The sequence below is a fragment of the Carassius gibelio genome, chromosome B19 (genome assembly GCF_023724105.1).
Source record: "Carassius gibelio isolate Cgi1373 ecotype wild population from Czech Republic chromosome B19, carGib1.2-hapl.c, whole genome shotgun sequence".
In the NCBI taxonomy this organism is placed as follows: domain Eukaryota; kingdom Metazoa; phylum Chordata; class Actinopteri; order Cypriniformes; family Cyprinidae; genus Carassius; species Carassius gibelio.
The window spans coordinates 18,243,513-18,268,622 of NC_068414.1; the positions used below are offsets into that span (position 1 = coordinate 18,243,513).

General features: G+C 37.5%; 3 protein-coding genes across 7 annotated transcripts; all 3 read right to left on the reverse strand.

The window, feature by feature from the left end:
- Positions 1 to 985: 985 nt before the first annotated feature.
- Positions 986 to 8,423, reverse strand: mtdha (metadherin a). Of its 4 annotated transcripts, none has more exons than XM_052583288.1 (11): positions 7,897 to 8,423; positions 7,146 to 7,292; positions 5,554 to 5,638; positions 5,270 to 5,434; positions 5,103 to 5,150; positions 4,741 to 4,908; positions 4,300 to 4,383; positions 3,627 to 3,751; positions 3,444 to 3,545; positions 3,220 to 3,334; positions 986 to 2,595 (listed from the first exon to the last, which is right to left on the reverse strand). In XM_052583288.1, the coding sequence occupies exons 1-11, from the start codon at positions 8,248 to 8,250 to the stop codon at positions 2,528 to 2,530; spliced, it is 1,461 nt and encodes a 486-aa protein (XP_052439248.1). In that variant the 5' UTR covers positions 8,251 to 8,423; the 3' UTR covers positions 986 to 2,527. The 4 variants fall into 4 exon arrangements, with proteins under 4 accessions (XP_052439248.1, XP_052439249.1, XP_052439246.1 ...); XM_052583289.1 differs by having other exon boundaries at positions 5,270 to 5,431; positions 7,897 to 8,420; XM_052583286.1 differs by having other exon boundaries at positions 7,146 to 7,295; positions 7,897 to 8,418.
- Positions 8,424 to 10,181: 1,758 nt separating this feature from the next.
- On the reverse strand, positions 10,182 to 16,130 carry rrm2b (ribonucleotide reductase M2 b). Of its 2 annotated transcripts, XM_052583292.1 has the most exons (9): positions 15,947 to 16,130; positions 15,276 to 15,425; positions 13,716 to 13,832; positions 13,500 to 13,633; positions 12,968 to 13,062; positions 12,731 to 12,864; positions 12,477 to 12,581; positions 12,273 to 12,386; positions 10,182 to 12,182 (listed from the first exon to the last, which is right to left on the reverse strand). In XM_052583292.1, the coding sequence occupies exons 1-9, from the start codon at positions 15,956 to 15,958 to the stop codon at positions 12,030 to 12,032; spliced, it is 1,014 nt and encodes a 337-aa protein (XP_052439252.1). In that variant the 5' UTR covers positions 15,959 to 16,130; the 3' UTR covers positions 10,182 to 12,029. The 2 variants fall into 2 exon arrangements, with proteins under 2 accessions (XP_052439252.1, XP_052439251.1); XM_052583291.1 differs by lacking the exon at positions 15,947 to 16,130 and having other exon boundaries at positions 15,276 to 15,933.
- Positions 16,131 to 16,272: 142 nt separating this feature from the next.
- On the reverse strand, positions 16,273 to 22,845 carry azin1b (antizyme inhibitor 1b). The gene is made up of 12 exons (XM_052583290.1): positions 22,660 to 22,845; positions 20,972 to 21,115; positions 20,193 to 20,369; positions 19,887 to 20,060; positions 19,614 to 19,786; positions 19,049 to 19,177; positions 18,878 to 18,959; positions 18,703 to 18,777; positions 18,454 to 18,616; positions 18,142 to 18,257; positions 17,843 to 18,060; positions 16,273 to 17,439 (listed from the first exon to the last, which is right to left on the reverse strand). Exons 3-12 carry the CDS (start codon positions 20,292 to 20,294, stop codon positions 17,364 to 17,366), a joined length of 1,308 nt encoding a protein of 435 aa, XP_052439250.1. The 5' UTR covers positions 20,295 to 20,369; positions 20,972 to 21,115; positions 22,660 to 22,845; the 3' UTR covers positions 16,273 to 17,363.
- Positions 22,846 to 25,110: the final 2,265 nt, after the last annotated feature.

The window sequence follows — 25,110 nt, forward strand, 5'->3', positions numbered from 1 at the left end:
TGTTCGTCAAAGAATCCTGAAAATAAATGTCATGGTTTCCCCCAAAAAACTTTAAGCAGCACAACCATTTTCAATATTGATAACAATAAGAAATGTTTCTTGAGCACCAAATCACCATATTAGGTTTCTGAAGGATCACAGGTTTGCATGATGCAAATGAGAGCCAACCCAAAACTTTTGAATGCTTTATATTGGTGGGCAAATACACTCCCAATGACTACTATATTAAAGACAACTATTTAAAAACAGATAACTCTTATAAATATTGGGATTAACAAATGTCTTTGCAAATACCTACTTGTATGAATTAAAAAAGACAAACTATATTTCTTTATCAGGTTTTAACAACAGTAAAGCATGGCTACCACAGAGAATGGTTGCTAAAAGAAGTCCCTATCTCTTTGGGGGGGAAACATAAATCAATAAAAAAGGATTAATGTACCACAGATCTAAAATGAAATGAGAAAAAGGCAGGGGCGGTCGTCTCTGTACACGTGACAAGAGACTGCACTTATTGTCAGGCTGCTGCAAAATCGAGCAAACCAACAAATCATTGTCTAGTATATATTTTTAGTGCATTTAAAAAACAAATATCAGATTACAAAAAAATTACTAGCTCTTGCCATGCATTAGAAGTGTGCAACATGGCAGTTAGAAATGTTATCAACCCAAATGTTGATGGATAAATAAAAACACACAATGTGCTGTATTTGGAGCATAGATTTAAAAACCAGTCAGTATGAAAACAACTGAAAAAAAAAAAAAAAAAAAAAAAAAAGACCAATTGCAATTCAAGCTGCAAATATTATGATTAGGCTGTGGGTTGTATTTTGAATTCTGAATTGTTCTATTGATGTAAAATTGAACAACAAGACTATTGGCTGAATTATTTGCAGAAGTGTAATTTTTTTTTGTTGTTGTGGCTTGATGCATAAGAGTACCTTCCTAAAACAAAAAAACAAAAAAAAAAAAACACAAGAAAAGCTCTGAGCCCAAACAGCATTTTCTTTTATTTAACAAATCAACAGCTCTAAGCTCAAGAGCAATCTTCTTTTATTTAACAAATCAACATAGAAATATTGCATTGACTTAAGTAAACATGATCATTCTTCAATCCATAAACCGGTAGAAATACATCGTTCGAGTAACCTCTAGAATGATAAACCAAGGCAGGCATCCGATGCTAGCCCAGAGTGCCTCAGAAACACATGATCTACTGAAATTTACAAAACGACCATGGGCAAAACACCACTAAGTCAACCCGAATATGAATATGCATTAAAAATCCCCCTCCCAAACCCACCCCACATCCATCCATTCATCATCATCATCATTCATTAAAGCCTATTTACAATGAGTGGTACTTGCACGAGCAAACAGAGAATCAGGACGTTGTTCATCAATATAAACGTTATTAACTTCATGCAAGTGCAACACTGACATCAATTAAATCTGAAACCAAAAAAAAAAAAAAAAAAGACTTCAACATGACGAAGAGAACAGAAAGCATACACTACTAAGTATAGATTAAGGCAACAGATTCCTGATACTTATACTGTTTTAGTGTCATGGAATTAAAGCTGCGCTAATCATCATCAACGTTCCCAATTAAAATCACATAAACCTACTAACTTACTCAGTCAAATCAAAGATGAACAAAAATCAAATGTTCACATTGTGCAAGAAAACAAAGTAAATACACATGGTATTTTACAACCTTCAGCACAGTGCAATTACAAAGAGTTTTACCATAGAAAAAAAGCCCTTATTGTTTTAAACATATGGCGTGGCTTTTTCAACTTTAGTTTGCAGAATATAAAGCATTAGAGTCAACAAACAGTTGATTAAAAAGGGAAGAGTCATAACATCTCCAAGATCCACATGCCCAGTTACATGGGTAAAATATATATATGCAATCAGGACGGAAGAAAAGCTCTAAGAAAATAAGATTAGCATTAAAAAAGGTCTCTGTAATATAACTGTTATTCATAGGGTTACAGTAAATCACCTGCTGTTTTTTTTTTTTTTTTACTGCTCAAGCTATGTCCCAGAAGTACTGCTGGGGGAGACGCTGGCTCGCAGCGCCTCTCTGTGGCTTCTAACTCTAACTGCAACACTTCAGCAGCACTAAAGTGCCACAGGAACAGTAATAGATGGAAAGTAGTTCCTTAAGTTTTCCAAATGAAATTCAACACTCCAACTTCAAAACCAGTTAAGTAGCAGTTAGAAAATAATCATGAATGTTTTGCTCCACTGAAAGCATGTCTGATATCAAGGATGAGAAGTATTCCTTAACAAACTTCAGTGTAGTGTAATAGTGCACATGGTAGTGTTCCAGCCCATGGACTGCTCACCTTTAATCTAGATTAGTCTTTTTTTTTTTCCTTTTACAGAGTCTGTTGTGTTTCTATTTTTGATTTTATTATTATTATTATTATTCACAGTAAATGTATTCAGTATAAAATTCTGTACTGTGAAGTTATTGCATAATCTATTTGCATAAACTATCCTGGATGTTATTTGCGGTTCATGTTTCTCTCCTGGCTTTTTTCTTCTGAACTTGCTTTGGTTGTTCCCAATTCTGATCAGATTTCTCTGCGGGAGCAAAAATAAAGAATTTTATTCAGCATGATTATTATTAGTTACATTATTATTATTATTATTATTATTATTATTATTATTATTATTATTATTATTATTATTATTATATACTGCAGGGACCCCAAAGTCAACTTTGAACATTTAGGATTTAAAATGTAATTAAACCTGGAAATAAAGTTTTAAGATTTTGAGGAAAAAAGAGGGGGAAAATTAAAGATATTCTGAAATGTACATTTTTAAATTAAAAAAAAAAAGTTTAATCCAAATTATGCAGGAGATATTCTCTGTAATGGGAAAATGGTATAAAAAAGGAGAAACATTTTCACTCTACTTTTTTGACAGTATGTGGTCAAATGCATTAAGTCACATATGCACATATGCTGAACATTCTCACTAGGGATATTACAACCAAACAAAATTACTTTATATAAATGTTAAATTAAATAAAATACAACATTAAACCTTTTCATTTAGTTTAACTTGAAGTACGCACAAAAATAACTAAATCCAACAGATTACACATTCTATCTAAATTAACAAAGAGTACTAAAACTGAACTAAACAATCTATTGTAATACTGTATCAATGATACTACGATCTGATCTGTGATCCACTCACTTTGTGAAGACTGTGGAGGGACGTTTTGCTTGGATCCCTCATCTTTAGGAACATGAGGAGGATGAGGCTTGACAGTCGCACTCTTCTCTGCAGGAGCAGAAACTACTTGAGTCACCTGGAAGAGGAACGTACAACTTGTTCAGTCATGCAGAACTCAAGCAGGGTTGACATTTAAGTATTTGTTCATTGTGCCACGGCTTGGTTTATTGGGACGTGTTGGTTACCTCAGCAGCTGGGCCGTCTTCTTCCGTTCTCTTTTTTTTCTTTCGTCTTTTGGATTTTCCACTTCCTGCAGGATCTACCTTGTCGTTGTCATCATTGGATTCCTAAATCCAGATGAAATCGTTAAATCTACTAGAAGTTTTGTTGATATAAGTTACAAAAAATAAGACTGTGTTTTTTAATACCACAAGTGGCTTGGAAACAGGCATCTCTTTCAAAGCGGGGGGATCTATTTTGTACTCGACATAATTGTCCCACGTCTCAGTTGGAGCGCTCCAGTCTGAGCTCAGGTCCTCGGTGGCAAGACCATCTGAAATCATACGGAGATACTGATGAGGTTAACAGTCTTTCATAATGTAGACTACCACTCAAACGTTTATGGTCTGTGTTTTTTTATTTATATTTTATTCAGCAAGAACACTTTATATTGATCAAAAGTTACAGTAAAGGCTTTCATAAATGGTACAAAAGATTTTTTTAAATAAGTGATTTTCTTTTGAACTTTCTATTCATGAAAGAATCCACAAAAATATTAAACAGAACAACATTAATTTGTGTTCGAGCAAATCTGTATTTATGAATGATTTCTGAAGGATCATGTGACACTCAATACTGGAGTGATGATGCTGAAAATTCAGCTTTGCCGTCACAGGAATAAATTAAGTTTTCAAATATATTATTATAGAAAACAGGCATTTTAAACTGTGATAATGTTTGACTGTTGTGTTACTGTGTTTCTAATCAAATAAATGCAGTCTTGATGAGCATAAGGGACAAAAACATTTTAAAAGGTCTTACAGATCACAACCTTTTGAAAGAAACGTTCATCAAGTAGATAGTCTAGAGTTTTGATCTTACTGAAGTTAGGCCATTGACTGTCAAAGGTGGGTCTACTGTCCCATTGCCTGATTTCAGAGTTCGATTTCGTCCCAATCTCTCCACCTGCAAAAATACACAGAAAAGGTTCATTCTTCAAGTTTGTTGTTCTTGTTAGCCTTCAAGAACACAATTTTGTGCTCTTCACAAGCATGACAGCGCACTGAAAATTATAAATGAGTATCTGATGGGATCATTCAGAGCAAGTTTACTGGGTTGCGTTCTGCCTTAACTCTACCATAGGTTTGCTATGTTACTATAATTTTATGCTTGACATCTTAACATAAAATTAAGCAAGGTGAAATAATAGAACAACCATCTACCATCTGATGATTACTACACACAACAAGAAACTTTAAGATCGGTCGCAATAAACCCATAAAACAAATCACGGCAGGGTCATAAACAGCTCTGATTTATTACCGTCGGACTCTTGTTTCCTGGTGGTGTTCTCACGGTTCTTTTGCCCAGGGGTCTTTTTCCCAGCAGGCAACTTTTCGTTGTTTAAAGCATTTGTTTGGGTTGGCTTCGCAGAAACCTCTGTCCTTCCTCCACCATTAACAGACTTCACATCCTTGCAGTTAGACAACACTAAAAGAAAACGGTGAATCTGATAAAGTAAGTTCTGTCACATCATTATCGTTTGTGGATGGTAAGATGCTTTTTAAAGAAGTCACAAATTATGCATTTATTTGATCAGTAAAAGCATTAACACTGAAATGCTACAAACTGAACACAAACATTCACAGATTCTGTATTCAGTCTATGAAAAGTGTCATTTTTACCTGAGGGTATAATGGTGTCACCCTTCGAGGCCTTGGCACGTGATGACTCTGCAATACAAAGGAAGAGCACTTCAATGGTCAAAGCTAACATGGGTCTTAAAGGAAATCATGCCGGTGAACATTTTCTTGGATGCCATGAACAAGCACTGAATTTAGGAAATGCCTACCCTTGTTCTTTTTGGTGCCAGCAGGGGCTGTAGCAACAGGTTGCTCCACCTTCTGGCTGGCACGATCTCCAACCTCAGGACTCCCAGAGCTGTCACCAGGGCCCTTCTCTTTTTTGCGCTGCTGACGTTTTTCTCGATGACTGACCTTGGTTTCCCAAGCACCTGCTAAACACAGTCATACTGAAAGGGCATCTCGTAAAAGCAGCTCATTTGAATCACGAACAAACGACCTTCATGCTGAAAAAGTGAAGTTGACATTACAGTTCATTAACCCAGTTTCATACCTTCATCAGGTTCCTTGCCATCAGTGGAGGAAACAGCTTGGGTTGGCTTCACCTCTGGTTTTGGTTTCTTCTTGTTTTTCTTGGTCTACATAAGAACCAGAAACATTAATTTAGAAGTATCTTTCTCTCACTCTCACACTCACTACAGGCACATAGTGACAGACTGTTATAAAGCTTTCTTAAAATAAGTATTCGACCTTGGAAAAAAACATGCCTAAAGTCGAGGCCTTGGGACAAAGTACACAGTTTCCCCTCTGGATGTACCCTACATTTGCTGTATCTGCATTCTCAAATTACAGGCCGATACTGACACCCGACCTCTCTCTCAATCACTGTTTACAGACTGAACCAAGGCTGATTCAAACTTTCACAGCACTGCTGTGCAAAAGAGTCAAAAGTACTTTCCAAACCGGTCAAGTTTTGTTAATGTGCCCTACAAGTGGGGTTGGAAATTTCATAATTACAAATACAGAACACATGAATGACCAAGCAAAGCATATTTGATGATGACCGTGCATATTTGATGTGTTAATACAGATATATAATAGGAATAATACATCTATAATCTACTGTCTATAAATATAGAGTCTATAGTGCAGACATTCATAAACTTTTTGTCTGCCAAACCCATTTGTCTAATTTCACTTGCAAAATATCCACAAGCAACCCATGAGAACCAGAACCCTTAATGAATTTTTAGTAGTTTAACAACAGATTTGCTTGTTCATTGTTCTCTGATTGTCACATGGTGTGCAGGTAAACAAATAATGCATTTCATTTGCCTTTGTAAGTGTTTTATCATTACGTCAGAGTTACAATACTAATATTTATTGATGCTTTTATTAAGATAAGACAATATGTAGACAGTAAGAATGGTGGAAGAGAGAGAGGATAAGGGAATTAGGATAGGTTTGCGAGCCGAAACTCAAACTCGGGACGCCCAATATGCAATAGTTCAGCACGCTGCCTACAAAGCTACTGGCACCGACTATTTATTCTTGAATTCTCCACTTTTGGAATCACTTTCAGAATTGTTTTATTCCAGCTGATGAATGATAAAGCAGCCAACTGAGATTCACTCAACTTCAAAGAGCAAATATTTCAATCAGAAGACAATATAAATACAGCACGTGCTTATAATTTATAGATAAATATAGTTTTCCTTATAGTTATATTTATATTTATCATTCTTAGTGTGAACAGGCTTTTAAATCACTCAGTTTTAAAGGTTTGCTTCACATCCACTTATTATATCATGTATAAATATTTTTATTCAAAGTAGCTACTTGGATTTTTTTTTTGTATTAATCTTTTGCTTTGTTAGTCACTTCCATGTTGTTTCTGACTTGAGGGTTTGGTATTACATCACAGAGATATACACGTTTTTCAGTCAAATCACTGTACAAGCATGTTCAACGTTTTTAGCAAATCTCCAAAGAACTCTAACTGTTGTGCTTCTCAGAAAAGCAAAAGAAATGCACCACAGCTGCGCAAAAATGCCTTTTTACTACAAATTATTGTTACTACAAATATATCAACATAAACAAATACATTTCCTCAACAAAACCAGCATGAATACTAGGTGGACCAACCTTTGTGTCCGCAGGTATCTGTGCTGGAGCTGGAGCTGGAACAGGTGCTTTTGCTGGAGCTGGAGCAGGAGGGGGTTTCTTTTTCTCCGCAATGACTTTAATTTCCTCCCGAGGTTCAGTCACTGTCTGTCCATTGGCCTGGGCCTTCTGCTGCGGGCACATGACAGTTACACACCGACAATTACAAACTCCTCATTTCCTTCCTCTATCAACCGACAGTGCTTGAAAACAACCCTTACGCCATGAAAACCGTCACTACGCGGATCTTTAATAATTTACTCAAAAAAAGGCGGCGTTTAGCCAAAACGAAACTTATGAGCGTGTCTGCTAAACTGTGCTACGTGGCTCTTCTAAGCTACCGCCTTCGTGTCTGTTTTATTACTATAACTTGCTCGTAGTCAAATAACAACGTCAGATTTGTTAATTTAACACTAAAGGTGAGGATAAGCAATACGGAATTAAACAGTTATGATTGAAAAATTATTTCTGTGTGAACAGCTGATTCTTAGCGGTTTTGACAGGTTAGCACTTTAGCAGCTAACGTTGACGTTACTCGCGCAAAACCTCTATCAAACTCAAGTCAGCTAAATATGATTTTTAGGAAGAAAATGTACCTCAAAACCTAGAAGGCTGCCTATCTAGATTTCATTTTTGGGTATCACACAAAGGTTGTCTAGGAAGACAGATGTCTTAGTTTTGAATCACAGCCATTAGCATTAGCAACTCACAATCTCAGGCCGCTTAAATTTACCTTCTCGGCTGCTTTCTTTTTGTTCTTCTTTTTCGGTTCGCTCGGCTCGGTCTTCACAGTCTTCGGTGGGACGGCGGCCTTGACCGGGGTCTCAGCAACGGCGGTGCTGGGGGTCTCAGGAACGGGCACAGCTCGACGCCTCCTCCGTCCACAGGCCGCGAGCAGCAGAAGCACAGTCAGCCCGATCAGCGCCGCGCTTAGAATCAGCCACGACGGACACTGCTCCGGCTTTATCCCCAGATCAAGCCCCAGCTCCAGCCGGAGGAAGTCCAGGCCGGAGGACAGCAGCCCGCGGATACGGTCAGACACGTACTCGGCTCGCTGTGTAGCTAAAGCTCGCCAGTCCTGGTCCATTTTAAGCAACGGACAGGAACCGCACGCAGACTGAGAGTGAGCTGCTCCTGGCAGCGCGAGAGAGTGAATGGAGAGAGGGAGGGGCTTTGCGATCTCTCGCCTTCTTACATTATGACTGTGTCTCAAAACATATTAATCTGACTATCTAGACAACACTTTTGGTCGTCTCTGGAGGGCGCAGCATTTTTGGTCTTATGAAAAAATTTGTAAGGAATGTATCCTCTTTATATTTTTGAGAATTTTTATCTTTAAATAAAGTTTTCGGCCTCACTTCCTACTGTCACTTTTTTTTTTGATTGATGTAGACTGACTTTGACTTATCTTTTTATTAAATTAGTAATAAAAATGCGACAGATTCTTGAAACAATATTATTTTTGATGTTTCTATTGATTTGTTTGCTTTCCTTAGCTTATGTTTCCGTTAATTAATGCATTTATTTTTCTTTCACAGTTCCACAACTGATACTTTCGAGAAAAAAAAAGAAAAAAAGGCTGCATTTACTTACCTTCATTTGTTTCAATTTGTTCTACCACTGATCTATAATAACCATTATATTGACCAATGGTTACCGTCCATCCATCCATCATCTTCCGCTTATCCGGGGCCGGGTCGCGGGGGCAACAGTCTAAGCAGAGATGCCCAGACTTCCCTCTCCCTAGCCACTTCTTCCAGCTCTTCCGGGGGGACCCCGAGGCGTTCCCAGGCCAGCCGGGAGACATAGTCCCTCCAGCGTGTCCTAGGTCTTCCCCGGGGCCTCCTCCCGGTGAGACGTGCCTGGAACACCTCCCTGGGAAGGCGTCCAGGAGGCATCCGAAATAGATGCCCGAGCCACCTCAGCTGGCTCCTCTCGATGTGGAGGAGCAACGGCTCTACTCTGAGCTCCTCCCGAGAGACCGAGCTTCTCACCCTATCTCTAAGGGAGCGCCCAGCCACCCGACGGAGAAAGCTCATTTCGGCCGCCTGTATCCGGGATCTTGCCCTTTCGGTCATGACCCACAGCTCATGGCCATAGGTGAGAGTAGGAACGTAGATTGACCGGTAAATCGAGAGCTTTGCCTTACAGCTCAGCTCCTTCTTCACCACGACAGATCGGTACAGCGACCGCATTACTGCAGAAGCTGCACCGATCCGTCTGTCAATCTCACGTTCCGTCCTTTCCTCACTCCTGAACAAGACCCCAAGATACCTGAACTCCTCCACCAACCTGAAGTGGGCAATCCACCCTTTTCCGACTGAGAACTATGGCCTCGAGGTGCTGATTCTCATCCCAGCCGATTCACACTCGGCTGCAAACCGTCCCAGTGCACGCTGAAGGTCCTGGTCTGAGGAGGCCAACACGACAACATCATCCGCAAAAAGCAGAGACGAAATCGTATGGTCCCCAAACCGGACACTCTCCGGCCCTTGGCTGCGCCTAGAAATTCTGTCCATAAAGATTATGAACAGAACCGGTGACAAAGGGCAGCCCTGTCGGAGTCCAACATGCACCGGGACCAGGTCTGACTTACTGCCGGCAATGCGAACCAAGCTCTTGCTCTGGTTGTACAGGGACCGAACAGCCCTAAGTAGGGAGCTGCCGACCCCATACTCCCGGAGCACCCTCCACAGGATGTCGCGAGGAACACGGTCGAATGCCTTCTCCAAATCCACAAAACACATGTGGACTGGTTGGGTAAACTCCCATGAACCCTCCAGCACCCTGGAAAGGGTATAGAGCTGGTCCAGTGTTCCACGACCGGGACGAAAACCACACTGTTCCTCCTTGGGCTCACCACCTGCAGGAGGTAGTGTAAGGGGCCGGTGCATAGTGGATCGGGTGACAGTCGTAGGCGAGACCCTCGACGACCCGATCTCTGGACACGGAATCTGGTTTAGGGACGTGGAAAGTCAATGGTTACCGTATTTTAGATAAAATCAATAAACAAATAAATCTGTGGTAATCTTTATTCAATCTGGGTTTGTCATAAATCAGAAAACAACACTGATTTAAGTCTCAATAGCTGCATAATAACACTCAAGGAGATTTCCCTTTCAACTGAATTCTTACGTAAATGTAATAATTCAGTTTTTTAATTTTTAATAAATATACAGATATTTCTAAAATTCTGTTTTTGACATTATGAGGTACAATAGCTTAATGAGAAAAAGAAAATAATTTAAACTGCAACATAACACAACTGAAAAGACTGAAAAGAAAAAGAAAAAAAAAACCTGAAGGGGGTCTGAATAGATGCTTTTTTCTTCTCTGTATGTTAATAAGCCTGCAGGCCAGGATTTCCATTTGCACCCTATAACTTATAGGACTTATAAGTTATAATTGCAGGGATGTTAAAAGTCCTCAAAATGATACTTGAGTTAAAGTACACATACTGAGTGAAAACGTACAACTTTAAATTGTACTCAAGTATTAAAAAAAGTACCGTAATCTAAAAATCAATTAATAAAAAAGGATTTTCTTGTTTTATCATATTGAATGACCTTACAAAGTTTTAGTTGGATAGATAGAATGGTTGGGTAAAGGGATAAAAAAACAAAAACCACAATGAACATAACAAAATTAATAAAACTATACAAAATTAACACAACAGCAAGCCATAAAACCCAAGTTGAAGGATCAGTGTCATCTTAAGTGATTACAGGCATGTGTAAGAAAAACACTGATGTTTTAAATTTCACTCTCATTTACGCTTTGTGTTGTTTTTGAAGAGTGCATTACATGGACTAAAATATTTATTGTGGTTATCTGAAGAAAGGGACTTCTGGGATGACATGAGGGTCAGTAAATAACAGAATTTTAATTTCTCATCTTCAGAGCAAGATGTGATGCATATTCCAGACAGAATACAACTTATCAGGGGCATTAAAGGTTATTTTCTTAAATATTGGTATGTGACTGATTTTGATTAATTACTTTAATTAATAGGCACATCCTGTAATTGTTTAGATTAAAAAATAATTAATTGACAACCCCAATTGTTACTCAGTATATCATTCTAATACCTCTTATCCACTTTCCATTTTGTCATGCAATATTTTTGGAGATTTGTAACATTTAACAAATTCAAAGCTATCATGGCCACCAAAATATTAACTGTATTTGAAATCTCATTATTGATTTGATTTGCATTCAATCTTGTGCATTCAGCTAATATTTTGCACAGACAGCTAACAGACAACAAATAATTAATTAAACTGGCTTAAAATAAATTGAAGCCAGACATTTCCCTGATGAAAGTTACAAGTAAAGTTGAAACTTACCGGATTACTGTGTAACATAAAATAAAATGCAAAACTGTAACCTCTGTAATAAAGTTAAAATACAATTCTGAGGACTTTATAGTACTGTATTTTCCTCTGAAATGTGGCCCTGGAGCACAAAATCCGTCCTATGTATTCAGCTTTCAGATGGTGTATAGATCTCAATTTTAAAAAAATTGACACTTGTGACTGTTTTTCTGGCCCAGGGTCACAAATGTAATCAAGTAAAAGTACAAGTAGTCAGTTAAATTGCACTTGTGTGAAGAACAAATTCCCCAAGTAATCAAGTAAATTGTAAAAATATCTAAAACATCTTTGAAATTCTGGAAGTTTTACAAAAAACAAACCAAAATAAAATGAAACCTAAAAAGTCTACAGTTTATTGTTCACGTTCTTCTCGGACTTAAAAGCAAAACAATTAAAAACAAAAATTTTAAAAAGTCAAATGTCTGACTTTTTTCCCCTGCAGAATATAATAAAACTGTCCCAAAAAATAAATAATAATTCCTCTAGTTCATCGTTAGAAATCTGCATCGAGAGTGAATTCACAGTCCATCACATTTGACATCACTCCAAGTCGTTGGTATTCACCCACCCGCTTCTCGAAAAAATTTGTTTTTCCCTCCAATGAAATCGACTCCATGAAGTCGAAAGGGTTTTCTGACTTGTAAACCTTTTGAGACAGAATTTTAAAAGCATCGTCATATAACTATACAGATTATAAGACAAAAAAATCATAACACAATCCTGATAAAATACTGACTTTGGGCAATCCTAGGTCCATTAGCAGCCGGTCAGCCACAAACTCAATGTATTGCTTCATGAGAGAGCAGTTCATCCCGATCAAATTGACGGGTAAGGCTTCAGTGAGAAACTCCTACAGAAAATCATGCAAATACAAATGCAATTACATTCAAGTCTGAAAAAATGCATTCTGCATTACTCAAGTACAGCAAACTGTACGTACCTGTTCGATGCTCACAGCTTTTGTGATGATGTCTTTCACTCGGTCAGCAGATGGTTTCTTCACCAAGTAGCTGTACAATAGACATGCGAAATTACAGTGCAGCCCCTGTGAAGGTTCAGATGGCACAATCAATAATCAATAACAGCCTTGATTAGGTTTTCAGTGGGACTTCTTATTATCTCTAAAGTTTTTATCATGGACACAGGATAACAAGTCTTGATGAAAACAAAATGTAAATATCTTAAATATTTAACCTCATCTCTGCTGATGAGTTCATTGGAGTAGGTGAGTCCGGCCATCAGGCCTCTTTTCTTCAACCAGTAGATGGCAGCAAAGGATCCAGAGAAGAAGATTCCTTCCACTGCTGCGAATGCTACTAATCGCTCTCCTACAACCAAATAGATAAATGTATATATACACTGCTGCTGATCAAGTGTAATAAATATTTTATGCTCATTTTAGGAAGAATTATTATTTTTTTGTTCACACACCAAAAGTTGCGTTTGTGTCAGAGATCCACTGTAAGGCCCAGTCTGCTTTTCGCCTTACACAAGGCATGGTGTGAACTGCATTAAACAAATAGTCCCTGTAAGAAGAAGTTTGGATTTAGAGAGAAAACAAATATATATAAATAAATTAAAAAAAAAAAAAAATATATATATATATATATATATATATATATATATATATATATATATATATATATATATATATATATATATATATATATATATTATTAATATTATAATATATAGTGCTGTTGTTTTGTTTAATGTCACTATCTATGATTGTTTATAACATGTATATTACAATTTTAATCAAAGATGTTCACAGGTAGAGCAATCATTAACTTTGTGTCTTATGTGTACAATAGTTTTTTGTGGTAAGAAAATAATGTTTTGCAAAGTTGCTCATAAACCACACAAGGTATTTAACTGAATCTTACACCTGTCACCTGTGTAAAAGCACTTTAAAAGCTGTAACTGACTTTAAGTAAAGAAAAACACTTTTCACTCAAATCACCTCTCTTTTAGATCCCTTATGTAGGTGTTGATAAGCATGCTGTACATTTCGGAGTGCACGTTCTCTATGAGGATCTGAAAGCCGTAGAAGGAGCGAGCTTCTGGGATCTGCACCTCTTGACTGAACCGCTGCACCTGTGACAAGTAAAGACATGATGTTTGGAAATAACTTCTTGATCTATTCAGTATGAAATTTTCCATTAGGAGATGCACTTGCCAGGTTCTCGTTGACTATCCCATCACTTGCTGCAAAGAAAGCAAGTACATGGGATATGAAGTGTTTCTCTTCAGACTTTAGGCTGTCCCAGTGAACCAAGTCCTTTGATAAATCCACCTAAACAAACCATTGAAATGTTTATCAATTAGAGCCCCTTTAACACTGCACGTCGGACCCGGCATATTGCCGGAACATTGCCGGGTCGCCTTTTGTGTGAAATTGATTCCAGCATTGAAACCCGGGTCGGGGACCTAGTAACATTGCCGGGTTCAACCCGGGACGAGCGCTGTGTGAACAAAAGCCAGATCTAATGCCGTGTCGAAGTGATGATGCGCATTATCTTGCGACTCTTTTACCGGCTGTTTTGAAGGAAGATCAACATTTTCTTCAACCGGTTTATTGAATCGAACTGTCAGAAAGAACTACTGATGATCCGTAAAAACCGATGCAACCGGTTCTTGACTCGTGAAGGAGTCATTATCTGGCTCGGCTCGGTGTTCATCTCTTCCTTCACATCAGTTCAGTCAGTGTACTGTAAGAGTACATGAATTACTCCGGGATATTGGTTTGTTTTAACTCAGAGGGAGTGTCAGCCACATTAAATTCATTCAAGTCATTTGTGGATTAAGTCATTTATTCAGACAATGCTGAATAAAGTCGTAGTTTTTGCTATTTTTGGACCAAAATGTATTTTCGATGCTTCAAATTCTAACTGACCCTCTGATGTCACATGGACTACTTTGATGATGTTTTTCTTACCTTCCTGGACATGGACAGTATACCGTACTAGTTTCAATGGAGGGACTGAGAGCTCTCGGACTAAATCTAAAATATCTTAAACTGTGTTCCAAGATAAAAGGAGGTCTCACGGGTTTGGAACGACATGAGGGTGAGTTATTAATGACATAATGGGTGAACTAAACCTTTAAGACTAGCAATGTGTGCTAGTAAAGTAAATAAAGGACATTTTGATTTCATGTGTACTTTAAACTTTTAAACTGTTTACTATATTATAATGAATATTTAATATTACATTTAAACTTTGACATGTTGCATATTAATTTTACTATAGATGAACCTCAAAGCATATGTTAGTGTATTCTGTGTTACTCCATAATGATGCTCTATTTGAGAGCATTTGTAGTGTAGGTATAGGGCCCAAACATAACCTTAAGCCCTGTCCTATGTGATATCTATATCAGCGTCCTGTATTGTCTGTCACAAACTCTGTCTGGTCGATTCGAATTGGCTGTCAATGTTTTTATCGTTTATCAGCTGGGAAAAAATTGATCTGAGAGCAATTTCAACGATATCATTCTGTGCTATTATCGTTATAGCCATGGATTGGATCACGCTGTTCTTACAAAGTGAGAACAATCACAACTTTATTATTACAGTTTTTTGGGGTGAATTTAATACCACCAGTGCCCCGGCGTGGCGGTCGCACGTTGTAATTATTTTGATGGTACAACAGTACAATACATTCAAGTATTTTCATCCAGAATTGGCAAAATTATCATCTTAATATTAAATTGATAAATAAATACAAATAATATTCACCTCCTCGACTGTCCAGAATGAAGCCTGGGCTTGTTTGTACATTTTCCAGATGTCAGGATACTGAATAGGGAAAATGACAAATCGCTTTGGGTTTTCTCTGAGAAGGGGTTCGTCTTCAACACTGTTTGTGTCAACATGCCTGTGACCGTTCTGCAGAAGAAACATAAGTTAATAGAGGAATACGCGTGTTTAAAGATTTCAAATTCACTATTGTCTTCATACATCTACATCATTCATTATGAAAGCGCGAGGGGAACGAACCGATGACGAATCTGCTTACGAAAAATTTAAATGGCCGGCTTTCATCTACACGTGATTTCAACGACAACACTCAATTTTATATACATAAAATATAACAGCAGAAAATAACCATCAAAATCCGTTTTTTGATTCCGTGTATCCAGAGCCGTGTTTATCCGTACCGTAATGTTACAACGTATATTTAATCCACATATCGCTGTCGCTATCCGCGACACATAATATTTTTCCTGACACTATCATTATTATACAAAATACGTTAATTTCATTTTCATAAATGATATATATCGTTGTATTTAACTCCACGGTTACTTTACCTAAAGCGCGAGGCTCTTATGAAAGCCCAGAGCCGCATACATAAGGCAGGCAGATTCAACATTTATTCTAATGATTTAGAGTAAGTTTATTATTACCTGATATTCCATAATGTTCGCCAGAGTGTGTCTTAGACCAGAGTTCACGGTTATATTCGTCTTTGGTCAGCAGCGGTCTCTCTGCGTCGTCTGTCATTGAGGGTTAGCTCTTGTTTTAAAGTCTAGGCTCACAACACGCGTCTAGCTCCTCCTCTACTGTACAGAAATTAACCCTTTCGCTTCTCATGTCTTACATAAAGCTAACATTATTAAAATAAGGAACCACCCTCAGCTAGTTCAAAATATATGTAATGTCAGTCCGCATTGCTTTGAGAATTCAAGTTTACATCAAGCACTTTGAGACAAACAAAAAACCGACTCGATCGTATTTGCTCAGAAATGTATTAAATTAATATTTAATTACTTTTACAAGCACAATTTTACAGCCAAAAACAGGCAATGGTCCATTAGTGGACTTAGACAAAAGGTATATTTCATTTCTAAGAGGTCTGATATTATAAAACAGTGAGCTGTTACAACCAAACTTAGACACCATGCTAGAGACACAAGAGGTTTAACATGAATTTGAAATATACAACATTTGAATTTTTACGATTTTAGATTGAGAACTAGTGCATTGCAGCATTTAATCTGATTGTGGTGAAACTTGTTTTTTAGGTGTTACTTAAAGTTAATGTGATCTCTGTTGTTAACAGAATCATAACACCAGGCAGTCTTTATAGTTTTATAAAGCATACCATTAAAGAAAACATGAGCCCAATTTACATGGATCTTCAACTGATAAACTGGCAGAATGTTTGAAACCTTTTGAAGGGACACTGCAAATTACAGCACATTCAACCACAGAGCACTGTGAAACATATAAGGACCTTTGGAAATACTGTCATGTGATGCACCACATGTAATGAGGAAACCATAATTTGGCATGAGGAGCACAGAGAAGCTCCCTAATCCTATAAAACCCTTGAAAAGTGAGAACAAGAGAAAAGGGACAGAACTGCTAAACCAGTTTTCACTTGTTCAAGCACTATTTGTGCAGAATCTAAAATCTATCCTGATTTGAGACAAATGCATCTTGTTGTACGGACAACTCATTTACAAGACTGTCAGTAGGTCATCTATATATGTATACACAATAAAATAAAATTAGTTTAAGATTTATGTAAACGGTGTTTGATTTAAGAAACCCAAGATTTGGGTGCCATCTCCACAGTTATCCATTTTGTTGCATATGTTATTTCAGATGGGTTTTCTGTCATTCTTTTTGAGTGATAAGGAAAATTAGCCTTGTGTAATTGTGAGAAACTGAGGTAACAATATCAATCAATTAGTTTTTGACCAAGTCATTATTTCTCCCCCACCAAAACAAATATAATCTTCCACCCCTTGACTGTAGGAATGTTGACTCTGCAAGCTATTCACATGACCAGTGGTTAGTGGACAGAGCTTGGCTCTTTTACAAGCCATACTGGACCAATGAGAGGTTTTTCATGGTATCATCAAGAGAAATTCCAGCCTCTTGCATCTCAAACCTAGCGGAAAACAACAAACAGCATGATTTTAACTTTAACCCTTGTGCTGTGCTAAAGGTCCTTTACCTAATTATGCTATATTATCACCAAATCCTGTATTCAATCTTTCTGTCAACATGTTTTCTTTCAATAAGCACAGGCTTTGTATTGATCCAAGCATATGCAACTCAGTTTTTGAGCGAAAAAACACAACAACAAAAAAAACCCAATTTTGTGTTGAAAATTTTGCCAATGTTCACTCAAAAGCTCAGATCAATGAGGCCTACGACCAATCAGTTCCAGATAAAAGCTAAAAAAAGATTGAATCCAGAACATAAAGTGACAGAATCACTTTTTATAATGGGTGAAATAAAAACCATTTGAAGCCAGAACAAAAGGTCAAATGCAATGTGATCTTAATCACCAGTCATCTGTGGAGATGGTGTAATACACAGGTGGTTGGTCTGTGTCACTGAGGGTTGCTGGACCCTCCTGACCACTGGCCCCCATGTTGCTGAAAATGAGCCAGTCCCCAACAGCGAGCTCAGGGAGCAGGCAGTGCTCCACCACCTGGTCCAGTGGGTCACACGATGGACCCCACAGGCTGCTGGAAAACACGGGCTCATCTAGGGTGAGCGACAGCTGAGAAACACAAAACAATGAGTTTAGAAATCTCAGGCTTATAACTTAATCAACTATTGTTTGTACATGAGTGTTATTTACCTTGTGGACAGAAGGTGTGGTGATGGCTTTTCCAAACAACTTCCCCATGAAAGACCCATAAACACCATCGTTCATGTAATATACAAATTCTGGTCCATCGTTTGGGGCCAGCTTATCTGGAGTGCAAAAGACACAGTGAGAAAATAAGGCAGATGTATCTAATGCCACATTTGAAATTGATCAAAAAAGTTCATCAAGCTTGTCCTAAGACAAGAACGCATTTTGGTTTTAAGTTTTAGGACAACTTTGATGAAAGGTTTTGATCCACTTCAAATGTTGACAACTGTATATCTCAAACATGATGGGACTCACCATGAGTGCTGCTATGGAGATCCCGGTATATTGCTTTTTTGCCAATAACATTGACAGCCAGAGTGAAGGAAAACACAAAGAAATTTCCCGGTTCACCGATGACACTCACTCCAGATGCTGAGGGGAAATAGGCCTCCATTAGGGGTTCGACGATCGAATTTACCTGATCAAACAGACATGAAAGAAAAGCTTTGAGTAAGTGGATGATATTCAAAAAAGAAAAACAAATAAGACTCATGCTTGCCGTACCTGTTTCAACTGAAACTCAGAACCACTAAATCCTCCACCAATATCCAGGATCTTCATGTCAAAGCCTAGTTCCTTCTGCAGAAGTAAGGAAGACTCAGCACTCCAAGAGATACATGACATGTACTAATAAATATAAATTAAATGATTGTATTATAACGTAAATAGTACTACTCACCGCCATGTCAAAGATGCAGCGGGCGTCTGACAGTGCATGGGTGTATGCTTGGGGATCTCGGCATGATGCTGGTACCTGGAACCTGCAGAAAAAAAGTCCCACTTTCTAAAAGCTCTAAACAAGACAAAGTGATTCTCAGCAAATTAGTGGTGACCAAATCAGATGACTTACGTGACTCCAACCACATTCACACTCAACTCCTTGGCCATTTCCAGAAGGTGTCTACAGCTCTTCAGGGAGCAACCAATGGTCACACTTGCTTCCTCAACCTGTGCGTCAGTAGACACTTGAAGCAAAAGCCTGTTAAGAGAAGAACAGTGCAGAAGGAGAATTACATCATAATATTATATAATAAACACTTACTATAAATAAATAATACAATATAAAATAAACTACTAACTATTAACTACAAATTTTGCTTCAGTAAAATCCTAATTTGCTTCTTATTAATAGATAATAAGGTATTTGTTAGTTTAGGCATGGGTTAGGATTAAGAGCTCTAAAACACGGTCATGCAGAATAAGAAATTAATACGTTCTTTATAAGTACTAATTAATAAACAATATGCAAGTAAAATGTATGCTAATAAGTAACTGGTTAATACTAGATGACTGGTCCTTTAAACTAAAGTGTAACTGAAACTTTAACTGACTTTTGAATGTCCTATAAAATACACATGCATATATATTGTCATAATGTATATTATACACATACACAGTATGTTTTAAGGACTTACTTTGCCTCTGGATGAACACGGGCAATTTTGCGAAGCTCTGCCTCATTTTCACACACCAAATAGTTAATGCCGATCTTGGCCGCATGTTTAATGAGTGAAAGCTGCTTACAAACTCCAGACAGGATGATGTTCTCAGGAGGGACATCATGATTGAGTACCAATGTGGTTTCAGCCTGAAAGTAGTAAGTACATTTCTATAAGTTGGTGTGCCTTCAAAATATACGTTTTTAGATCTTTCCAATATCTGTAGCTAGGTATCAAATAAAAAGTTACCTTATTTGCACAGACAAAACCAACGCCAAGAGCAGACAGGACTTCAATGACTACAGGGCTGCTGTTACAGCTGACTGGGTAGAAGGGGCGAATGAGAGGCATAGTGGTCTTCCACAGGACATGCTGTCTCATTAGGGCCCCAAGGTCGGCCACAACAAATGCATTCTTTTCAGCCTGATAAACAAAATCAGATTGATCAATGAAAAAGACAGAAACAACACCGCTGTGTTCCATTTGTTCACTAAAACAGATGTTCATAACACAGCCTGACATTTACTTGGAGAGAGACTGATTTTCTGAACTCACCAGATTCTGCTCATAGACGTGGTTCTCGATAACATCATCAAGGGTCGTTCCTCCCTCAAGTAGTTCAACTAAGTAGTTTGGTGCATCAACAAATCCTTTCATCTCAACCGTATTCCGCAAATCCGACAATCATAGAGAGTTTACTGAGCCGCTGGGGTATTCTGGGTATGCAACAAACTGTTCAGGGGAAACCAAAACATAGTAGTTTCATTACAGCAACATGCATAACATACAAATATCATTAGGTTTTCACACCAAACTTTACGTCAAGGTGTACAACTACAACACCGACCCACACATTTCAAAACAGTGTGTTTAATGAGCAAACTTTGAACTGGAAGTTCAAAGTCATTGTAAGGTTATCATTGATCTAAATAGGGTTTCTATGAGGCTATTAAAACACAAGAGGCAGGGAAAATGAATCACATAACTAGAGAAAGCATCACAAGTCCATCTTTAGAGATGATGACAACACACAGGCTTCAAGAATGTGGCCTACAGGCTATTCTTTTTAATCAGGCCCAATCAAGATAAATCCCTGTGGCTTTGAAGCACAGAGGAGCATTTGATGGTATTAAACAATGGATTTGTGCAGTATGAACGAGGGAAAAAGTTGTTACCTATAAGCCACCATCAGTGTTATGTAAAACCAAACACAATCCACTACAGTTGGATGAGTGCAGACAGAGATTTTCAGCATAATTAAATAAATCATACTATTATGTAAATGTCTCCCAACGGTGCTTCAGGAGGGATGTGTCTAATGTTTATGAACTCACATGGACAACGTGGGAGATGGTCCTCTCCTGCTATCAACTAGGATCCCAAGGCGGCTCAGCGTTGAAGTCAAACTGCTCGCGGTAGAGGGCCTCCCCTAGGCCTTCTGGGTAGCGATTATACACTCGCAGAGAGAGTGGGGAGCCCTGTGAAGCCACAGAAACAGGTGTATACATCAATATTTGATTTACAAGAGCAGCTGATGGATTAAGTAAACTTATATAAGACAAATGTACCCAGGCAGGTTAGAACATTTCTGAAATAACTCTCCACTTTTCTTAATACAGATGCATTACACATTTTCAGCATCGCTTTATTTGTAGGCTATGTTTTTATGAAGTGACCGCTTATTTATTGCTGTACTTTGTACTTGACTAGTTAAACGGACCCTATGATCAGATACTCCATGTTCTCATTTTTAAGCATTCAACAACACAGTCTTATCTGGATCTTCCCACATGTTATCAATAAATGAAGTAACTTGCTGAACATTTATCAGAGGTCATGGTGTTTGTTTCTACATGTGGACACCGCCTTAACCATATAAAGCCTAATGTAGCATGGCATGACACATTCATTTCTTAAGCATCTAAATGATTAACAACTTCATTAACATTTGGCTGGAGAAACACAACCTACTACTTTTATATTGTTAGTAACATCGTAAGATGGACAATTAAGGGACTAAAGCAAGTTGATCACCTTTTAGAAAAATCATGTTAAAGCATGAATATCAAATATAATATATTTATATGATAAATATGAAATCATCTTTGCATTATATTTTTCAATCATCTTACATATATATATATATATATATATATATATGTAAGATGATTGAAAAATATAATGCAAAGATGATTTCATATTTATCATATAAATATATTATATTTGATATTCATGCTTTAACATGATTTTTCTAAAAGGTGATCAACTTGCTTTAGTCCCTTAGTTTCTGAATTATGGATTTATATATATATATATATATATATATAATCCATAATTCAGAAACTCATCTTAATGTTCTCACTATATCTTAATACATGGGTTATGAAATCCTAATATATATCCAAAAAAATAAATACTTTAGAAAAAAATTATTTTCTCTAAAGGTTCAATAAAGTGTTCTAGTTAAAAAAATATATATGTTCCCAGCTATTACTTCACATGTCAAACTTTACATTTATAGTTATTATGGTATAATAAGCATAAAAGTGACTTTTGTTTTGGTATGAGGTACGTTAATGTTTTACCAAAACAGATGTTTCTTAGAAAAAACAAGATTTTAAACACACTTAGGCCTAACTAGTGTCAGCATAATAGACAATCTTATATTAGAAAACAGTTAAGTTATTATATACATGTAATGTGTAACACGCTCGTCATTCAATAACCTGATAGGACATGTCATAAGCGCCTGGGTTTGTCCACTGAATCAGCTCACTAACCGTTATGCAGACTAAACCCGCGCCATGCTCCGACAACTGATGATTTATATAAATAAACATGTGAAATCCTCATAATTTGTGAGTTTTAAATGTATTTCTCGTTGTCCTTCACGCAGCACCGCCGTTGCCCGTATAACAAGCGCGAGTACAACCAACCGCCATGTTGTGTCACGGCTCCTTATAGCAGACGGAGGATTTCTCCGGGATGAAGACTAAAAAACAACAACAAACGCAGTACTTACGTGAGATAACGGCCTGAATGATTTGGAAAATCGTCTTCTCTTTTTCGGCGGAATTTTTAAAGAGTGGTGGGGACACAAATAGAAGAAAGAAGATGGGCTGTGTGTGCCATATGCCTGGGCGAGGATAGCTCGGCGGAACACAAGAGCGCTGCTGTCGGTCTCAGGAAGAAATGTTCGCTGCTGCTGGAGGAAGGCGGGAGAAACGGTTGATAGAGAACAAGGGGCAGGGCCTAACATACTGTTTCTACTACAGCAAAGGCTTGGCTTGCGAAGAGCTACGTGACTGGCTCAAGACTGCTCGTCCTGGGGAGGATTTCCAAGAAACGCCAGCCCACTCTCATTAATATTCATGAGCTCAGCCTTTAGCTTAGTAGGACTCGGATAGCGGTGGGCGGGGCCTCCTGTACTCATGAAAGAATCATGTTCTTATGGCAAATTCCTTTTAGAGAAACACGTGTATGGGCCGACGTGGGCTCTGTTTATATTGCTCAATACTCTGCTTGTACTTTCTGACACGCTTCACTTCTCTTTTTTTGTCATTATATGAAAGTCATTGTTGTCTAATTGAGAATTATAGTATTTTTTTTTGCCGTAGTGTAATGTACATTGTTATACTATACAACCATATCACCAGATCAACCAGTGAAATAATTTAAAAATGTAGTTCTGTAAATTTTTTGTTAAACGTTTGATCATCATCAAACATCAGTTGTATTCCTTCTGATTCACAATGAAGAAATCAACAATGCTGAAGTTTACAGCTTGCTAAACTGTCATTACAACATATCACAACATACACACCACTGTAAGATGCAAGTGTTTTCAAAGCTGTTTATTAGGTGAAAGGTCATATTTTATGGTTTCAGGTTCTAGTTTGTTTGCCAAAGAATTTCAGATAATTCCCTTAAACAGACTAAAAAGCTTAATTTTCAGACAAATATCTTGTTACAGTGCACATGCCTACAGTGAAGGTCTTGTTTTGTTTCAGTGAATTGATGGCAAACATTGAGATCCTTGACACTTTTTCTGCAAATCATGTTATTTACCAAAAATAATACATTTTAATTGACTTGAATTTAACATATTATCTTGTATCAGTTAAGTAGTAACATAAATGTGTATCAGTTCATTATCGTATTGTGGCATTACTGGCAGATTTCTATGCTGTTGGACACCATGCTGTACATGCTCAGATAACATTAACCTATATTTTATCTGCTATATCATATTTACACAACCAGTTTAATTTAGGTGAATTAGTGAATTCAGCAATTACAATATTGAATCTCAGGAACATCTTTTTTTTTACAACTGTATGTATGAAGTGTTAGTTACTAAAGAATGTAATACGTTTTGAGTATCACAAGTTTAGAGTATTTATGCAAAACAAAGGTTGTCTGATTATATGTAAGTTGTATTTAGATAAATATAGATTTCTTAAAGCTGCTCCAAGTTTGGCATTTAAACAAATCATTTATTTGAATTGTTCTTTAAACATTTTAATAAATTGTAATACTTAAAAGTAGCTATATTTTTATATATGTATTTTGGCATATACCAGTTTGTTATTTGAAGGGTTAAAAGATCCCCACATTGCGCATTCTGAACGCATTGTCAACTAGAACGAAACACGTCTCTCCGATCAGCTGACTGGAAGTTTGATGATGAAGTGTGTTATCTGTGTTTCAGTAATGTTTTATTAAAACTATTTTCAGTTTTAACAGATTCTTTTGTAGATTATTGAAGTGACTTATATCAATGGTAAGTATCGCCGAATAAGATTTTTTTTTTTTTTTGATAGTTGTGACAGGCTTTATTTACAGACATCAGAAAAGCCCATTTAACCCATCGCATCACGTAATAATAATTCCTTACATTTATATAGCGCTTTTCTCGGCACTCAAAAATAGAAGGGATAATCTTCTTAATCACCACCAGTGTGCAGCATCCACCTGGACCTGAACGTGTACTAGGCTACATCAGTGTTCACTTATTCAGTCTTTAAACACACGAGTAAAAGCAGGACACCTGTTATATGTTGAGGGGGACAGCTTTTATTATCTACTGCTGCTGAGTTGTGACTGGTCATTTTTATGCAATGAAATGTAGAAGTGTGAATTTGCTCATACAGTCAATCTTGGAAGGACCTCTGTAATCTATTTGACAGTGTCTCATTGGCCATGAGAATTGAATCTCTGTGTTCAAGGACCCTCTGCGTGATCATTTGAGCAGCCATCATGACAGAGTTCTGGTTGATCTCGGCTCCTGGAGAGAAGAACTGCCAGCAGACATGGGACAAGATGAACACGGCCATAGCTCGGACCAACCTGTCCACTAACCACAATTTCAGCATACCTGAACTGAAGGTAAATGACTCCTCGTCTTCTAACTCAGTTAAAGCACTGGTTTATTTACCACACATTTCTCATCTATCTAATAAGTTCTGGGGTG

What these genes read in the sequence shown, in the direction of transcription:
- mtdha (XM_052583286.1), bottom strand. Translation starts at nt 8,250, where the DNA reads ATGGACCAGGACTGGCGAGCTTTAGCTACACAGCGAGCCGAGTACGTG. An exon ending in AGATACCTGCGGACACAAAG is followed by an intron (nt 5,639 to 7,145) that starts GTTGGTCCACCT and finishes GTTCTTATGTAG; the next exon opens with ACCAAGAAAAACAAGAAGAA. An exon ending in CCCTCCACAGTCTTCACAAA is followed by an intron (nt 2,596 to 3,219) that starts GTGAGTGGATCA and finishes TTGCTCCCGCAG; the next exon opens with AGAAATCTGATCAGAATTGG.
- rrm2b (XM_052583291.1), bottom strand. Translation starts at nt 15,440, where the DNA reads ATGTTTCTTCTGCAGAACGGTCACAGGCATGTTGACACAAACAGTGTT. An exon ending in GGATAGTCAACGAGAACCTG is followed by an intron (nt 13,634 to 13,715) that starts GCAAGTGCATCT and finishes TACTTGTCACAG; the next exon opens with GTGCAGCGGTTCAGTCAAGA. An exon ending in TGGACCTAGGATTGCCCAAA is followed by an intron (nt 12,183 to 12,272) that starts GTCAGTATTTTA and finishes CTGTCTCAAAAG; the next exon opens with GTTTACAAGTCAGAAAACCC.
- azin1b (XM_052583290.1), bottom strand. Translation starts at nt 20,294, where the DNA reads ATGAAAGGATTTGTTGATGCACCAAACTACTTAGTTGAACTACTTGAG. An exon ending in ACGTCTATGAGCAGAATCTG is followed by an intron (nt 20,061 to 20,192) that starts GTGAGTTCAGAA and finishes TTTGTTTATCAG; the next exon opens with GCTGAAAAGAATGCATTTGT. An exon ending in GTTTTGTCTGTGCAAATAAG is followed by an intron (nt 19,787 to 19,886) that starts GTAACTTTTTAT and finishes TACTACTTTCAG; the next exon opens with GCTGAAACCACATTGGTACT.